Below are 6000 nucleotides of genomic sequence, written 5' to 3'. Positions count from 1 at the left end.
GTCGTACGGTCGCCTCATACCAGGACTGTGGGTCTCCACGCCAATTATTTTGATGACATCACGCAGTTTATGTAGTTAAGCTGGGGGGTACATCCCCTTTACGGGGTGTCCCTCTCAGCAAAATGCCCTTAAAACCCCAGAAGACTGTGCCCATAAATTTTGGTTGTTGGGGGCCTTCTTGCGTTTCTTTGTGGTGGCTCACCCCGACGACGCCACACCTTGATTCTCTTTTCGAAAAATTATTGTAAAGAATCATAGTGTCGTCTCTTGTAACGATGGACTCATTTACTTCTTTTAATTACGTGGGCAAAGCTTTAAATATTACGACAGCAATCCACACGTTGTTTTTGAAGTGGGTGAAAGTTTGGGCATCCATCTTGCGCTTATCTTTGTCATATCTTAACGGTCGTGAAGAAATCGAGCGACCGTGCTTTTTTAAAAATTGGTGGATTCTACAATTTCCTTGGTTTTTAAAGGCTTTCAACTAGTACTACTTCTTACAACAAATTTTATATATTTTGGGGTGGCCACTTCTGCTGGACGGCTTTGACGTGAGTCATCTTTAACAGAATGACTTTTTAAACGGAAAAGATTTGACCATTTTTTCACTATGGTGGCGGAGGATTGCTAGAAACAAATTTAAGATTGTTGGATCCCGGTAGGTTTAACGCTCTCTCTTTAAGAAACTTTATTACTAATCTTCAATCCTAAACATTTCGCAACAGTTCTTAACAGACGCTACTCATTTGATTATTACTTTAAAATACGTTTGGACAGATAATTGGATAATTTTTGCGTATTTTTTTAATAAGAGAGGCCCCGAATTGGTGGATCACACCACATAACTTAGTTAAATGAAAAAATAAAAACTGCTAAAAACGATTACAAAATTTATAAAATTAGTCTTTTTGGGCCTTTAAAAACTTTGGAAACTAGTATTTATTTGCAAAGCAGAAATATGTTATAATATATATTTGTTTAAAATAAACTATTTTTATTACAAAATAATAGTACAAAAATCTTGATATTAATATTTTAAATAAAACAAAAACCACTTTTTGTATATAAAACCTAGCAGTTTAAAAGATCAATTACCAATATAAATAATTTACTGTTAAAAAAGTATTGGCAATAGTTAACTTTGTCTTATTATCGACATGTAACTGTTAAACAGGTGTGACCATATTTAGTATTCGAACCTTAAACACCAACTGTGTAGAAACTAAGTTTAAGATTTATAGAAAAGCTAAGTTTCACATGAGGAAAACAGTACCTCCTATAAGTTAAAACTACATTGCCACTAATCCCCTAATTACATTTATGACAAATGGAACTTTATGGAAAAACGGTATTATGTAATATTTATGCTACAAGTCAACAAATGAACTATAGAAAAAGGAAAAATGATCTGGTAAATATACTATAATATAATAAAAATGTGTAAAAACAATGTGTAAAAACTACATAATGTGGCCAAAACTTGTATTTCTCGTAAAGTTTTTTTAAGCATAATTATGTTGGATGAAAAGCAATCTGGTTATTAAAAATTTAAAAACTTTTAACTATTTTCACTCGGGTTTTGGAAAGCAGTAAGTTGTCCTTATAGCCGGTGTACTACTAGCCGTAGGTCGCTGAGAAGTGAGAATTGCAAGAGTATTTTGCCATAATTGTTATTTATATAATTTTATCTTACAAGTAAAGCACTTATTTATAAAAAGCTTCGCTTCATGAGTTTTTCACCTCATGATAGAAAAATGAGCGCAATTCGCTTTTTGAGTCTACAGCTATTAACCTATTAGTATACCCTTCTTTCCTTTTTTCTAGTTACAGTTATGCGATAAGTTGTATAATGCTACATATTATAAGAACTTTTTTAAATGCTCTGCTTTAAGTTTTAGATTTGAGGTTTAAACCTCATATAATTGCCCGCAAAGCTATTTATAATAAGTATTTCTCATGTAATTTAAACAAGGCAACTTTGAAGGCTTACACACTATAATTTTAGAATGTAAATTTTTTTTATATGACTCGCCTAAGAAAGCTTGGTTGGTAGTTAAAAATTCTTAAGAATGGTTACCTTAAGCAGTTACTAAGCATTAGCAATAAGAGACAAGCACTAACAACAGTTTGTTAATATAGAAAAAAAAATGAAAACTACTAAAAACATTTTTTTATTTACTAAATTAAAAGACTAATTACAACAATCCTTACAAATGGGTTTACGGTCTTGGTTGAGTGTAAAACCCCCAGAACTAAGTTGCTTTAAGCAATTAACACACTTAAAACACTTCTGATGCCAGTTTAGATTTTCATTTAAAGATAAATAAGCGCCAGATACATATTTCCCGCACTCCAAACACTCTGGCAATCCAGCTGCTTTACCTGCGCACACCTCACAATAGGGTTTACCGTCATGCACAGTGAACCCGCCAGAAAACGGAGTTCTGCAGCCAAAGCAAACAAGACATTGCTTGTGAAACGATCTATCAAGCGCCTTAACCACAGCACCAGTCAACTCTTCACCGCAAGTATAGCATATGCCTTCACCTTCAGATGGCTGTACGGGGTTTGATAAAGGCGCCTTCCTGTTTGGTTGATTAGAACTTGGCTTGGATTTTGGGTGAGGGGCCATAACGTTGTGCGCTCCACTTTTTTGATCAGCAAGTGGTTTATTTCTGGCTTTTCTATCCGCCCGATTTTGAGCTTTAGTTTTAAATCCCGGTTTATCGCTGCCACAATTTTCGCAGTACTTTTCCTCATCATCATCCAAAAGGCAACCACAAGAGTCACAAGTACATGCCGAGCAGTAAACTACCTCGTCCGTGGTTAAGGGCTTCTCACAGGAATCGCTTTAAAATAATAAAGTTTATTAGCTGAAGTTAATTTACAAGGCAGTAAGTAAGGGTTAACCACAAGCAGCGCTCACAGTAAGACTTTCCATCAAATTTTACAAACTTTATTTCGGTAGTCCCAATTGACGATTTTTTCGGTCTACCACAGCGAGCGCAGGAGCACAAAAGACAAGTAACGTTGTCGCCAAACACGGCATACTTGCCTCCGTCCAAGACGGTAGAGCACTGACAACATACACAACGAGGACAGAAAGCTCTGGGGCCTTTTACGACCTTGGTGTCTTCATCAAGTGGGGAGTGACACTTACCACAAACACACTTCTTACAGTAAGAGTAATCTCCAAACTTAACGCCATTCTCTAAAGGAGACTTACAAGCGTAGCAAAGACAATCGTCACAAAGCAATCTAAGTATATATATAAATTATAATAAAATAAAGATTAATGTACTCTACCTTCCATCTATCGAGTTAATAGAGCGTTTAAAGGTTGAAGGTTTTCCGCATTCAGAGCACACACAGTTTTTACAATACTTTCCAGGGCCATATTTCTTCAAATTCTCGCTCTTATTTGGCGCATAGCAAGAATTGCACTGACACTCTACGCAGGCAGTGCCATTCTTATATGGAACAGAGGCTTCCGCGCGCTTGCCTATAAGAGGTTTATCGCACAAAGAGCAGATACATTGGCGACAGTACTGGCTTCCTCCAAATAAACTTCTTTTGTCTTTGCGGGATAACGCAGCATCACATTTTGCGCAAATACAGTTCTTACAGTATGTCTTATTCTGAGGATTGTTTTTACAAGGTTTGCAAGGCTGCATTTGCTCCCTTAAGGGCACTTTGCAACTACAGCAGATACAGTTGCTACAAAATTTCTCACCGCGTTTTCTAAAAGCTGCATGTTTTCCAACATACTGTCTGCAAAGGGCACACAAACAATCTTTACAAACTTTATCATTATCCCCAAATTCTCCAGTTTTCGGAGCAAGAGTATATTCTCCAGAAACTAAAGGCTTTCTGCATTCACTATCGGCACACAAACAGTCTTTACAATACTTCTTTCCATCGTATATTGCTGGATCTTCCCCAGCGTACTTTTCACAACCCTCCCTGTGGCACATGCAATCAAGGCAATACTTTGATCCATCAACGACTTTGTAAAGATCATTGGGTATATCCAAAGGCCGTTTACAATTTTTATCGGCACATACGCAGTTAGGGCAGTATTTCTTGCCGTTGATAGTGACGGACTCGGGGCCAGCAGGAGAGTTACAGGTGGCGCACAAGCAGTTTGGGCAGTATCTTTTTCCGTCGCACTCTTTAAACATATTATCGACAAAGGGCTTTCGGCACTCTTCATCAGCACAATAACAGTTTCGGCAATATTTCTTACCACCCTTTTCTAAAAAGTCGGTTCCAGTCAAAGAGCGGCAATTACTACAGAGACAATCGGGGCAATACTTCTTACCGTCAACGACCCCATAGGTTTTATTATAGAGAGGTTTTCTACAATTTTCATCAGAACAGACGCAGTTAGGGCAATACTTTTTTGAATTAAACACAAAATGGTTTTTAGGATCAATAATATTCTTGCAGGACTGGCCTGAGCATTGGTTTTCTTTATCGCAACTAGGACAAATCTTATCGCAGGCTGAAACCGGACCATCGTCCAAAGCACGGTATTTTCCTGGTTTAACACATTCTTTGCATTTTTTACAACGGCACTTTGCACATGAGAAGTGAGAATCCGAAGAGTCCCACTTGAAATTTTCGTTAGGATCACAGGGATTTTTAGAGCAAGTATCGCAAAAAAAGCATTCGTTATGAAAAGGTTTTCCCTGGGCATTCACATACTTGTCATCAGATATCCCTTTCTTACAACGTAGACAGCATAGTTTCTCAAAAGCGGCTAAATTCAACTGTGGGCCTTTATAACCGGGCATAGCTCTGACGGCTATACCTAACCAATAAATGTTAATGCAAACATCTCTCAAAATCTTGTCCCAAATTTTTTGTCTTCGCTCAGCATCTAGAACTTTTTGCCCTCCAGTTTCTGCATCAACACCTTCATAAAAACTGTTGGCTGAAAACAAGGCTACACGGACAATGAGAATTAAAAATAAAAAGTTAAAAATTAATATAAGTTAATAAAATACTAGTATCCTTTAGTCCAATAGCGCGGCAAGCATCTAGAAAGGATTGCAAATTTTCCATGGAAGGAAAGGGTGCATGGCTTTTATTAATGCGTCTAACAGAATTAGGTTTTATGCAGTTAATAAAGCGGCAAAGCCTTTGCCCATCTTTTAATCCTGAATGAAAGTCCTCATTCGTAGCAAACTTTTCTTGTAAAACAGATTCTATCCACTGAATACTTTCTTGCTTGGCAAGCTCAAGATCGAACGCAGAAGTATCAGTGAATTGCCCTGAGACTAGATCGGAACTATCGTTCATTTAAAATATTAGAAATATTAGAGATAAAATAATTAATACTATATTAATCAAAAGTAACGGGTAAAACTTAAATTTAATTCTACAAACAACGCGACAAAAGCTAAAGCAAAACTCAAGACCCACGGATTAGCTGTGAAAAAAGTTAGACTGTGTTTTATATAATTAATTAATGTCATAAACCAATCATAAACTCTCACATGTTAAGCGTGACCAAATATGGTAACTTTTGAATTTTTATTAAATTGGCTAATTTGCAAAAAGCTAATTAGAAAAAAAATAGTTAGCATGAAATTTAACCCAATAGCTATAGAGCAAATTAGCCCAGGTTGCTAACTTAACCATGAAAAATTAAAAGCTGACACTGAGTAAATATGGAAATACGTTATCAGGCCGTTTAATAAACCATATAAATAATTATATGTAAACACTAAACCACAAGTGCGTCTGAGGTTACGTTTTTGGAACTACCAAATTTAAATATTCACAAAAATAATTTAATAGAAATATTTTTTGTTTAAAGTATGAGGGTAGTGGTTCAAGGAAAGCACTCATGTGATTATATTAATTTGGTTCGTGTACCCCCTGCAGTTTTTTTCCTTTTCTTTGTTTGTGTTGCGTCTAGGAGTGTATAATAATCAAATAAATCTATAGTGTCTTTTAGTACTTTGAACACTTTCTTGTACTATATGCTTTATT

General features: G+C 36.2%; 1 protein-coding gene across 1 annotated transcript; it reads right to left on the bottom strand.

The window, feature by feature from the left end:
• Positions 1–2191: 2191 nt before the first annotated feature.
• Positions 2192–5356, bottom strand: LOC135144383 (calponin homology and LIM domain-containing protein-like). The gene is made up of 4 exons (XM_064076427.1): positions 5010–5356; positions 3307–4948; positions 2911–3258; positions 2192–2849 (listed from the first exon to the last, which is right to left on the bottom strand). Exons 1-4 carry the CDS (start codon positions 5302–5304, stop codon positions 2192–2194), a joined length of 2943 nt encoding a protein of 980 aa, XP_063932497.1. The 5' UTR covers positions 5305–5356.
• Between the last annotated feature and the right edge of the window lie 644 nt (positions 5357–6000).

This window comes from Zophobas morio, unplaced genomic scaffold (assembly GCF_036711695.1).
Source record: "Zophobas morio isolate AGI-343-1 ecotype UQ-CSIRO unplaced genomic scaffold, CSIRO_AGI_Zmor_V1 ptg000099l, whole genome shotgun sequence".
Taxonomy (NCBI): Eukaryota; Metazoa; Arthropoda; class Insecta; order Coleoptera; family Tenebrionidae; genus Zophobas; species Zophobas morio.
The sequence above is the reverse complement of the archived record's forward strand: the minus strand, read 5'-3'. Positions and strand labels throughout refer to the sequence as shown.

Excerpts from the sequence above, each read along its gene's own strand:
- LOC135144383 (XM_064076427.1), bottom strand. The coding sequence starts at position 5,304 with ATGAACGATAGTTCCGATCTAGTCTCAGGGCAATTCACTGATACTTCT. Across the intron at positions 4,949-5,009 it reads TATTGGACTAAAGGATACTA|CCTTGTTTTCAGCCAACAGT; the intron begins GTATTTTATTAA and ends TTGTCCGTGTAG. Across the intron at positions 2,850-2,910 it reads TACTGTGAGCGCTGCTTGTG|CGATTCCTGTGAGAAGCCCT; the intron begins GTTAACCCTTAC and ends ATTATTTTAAAG.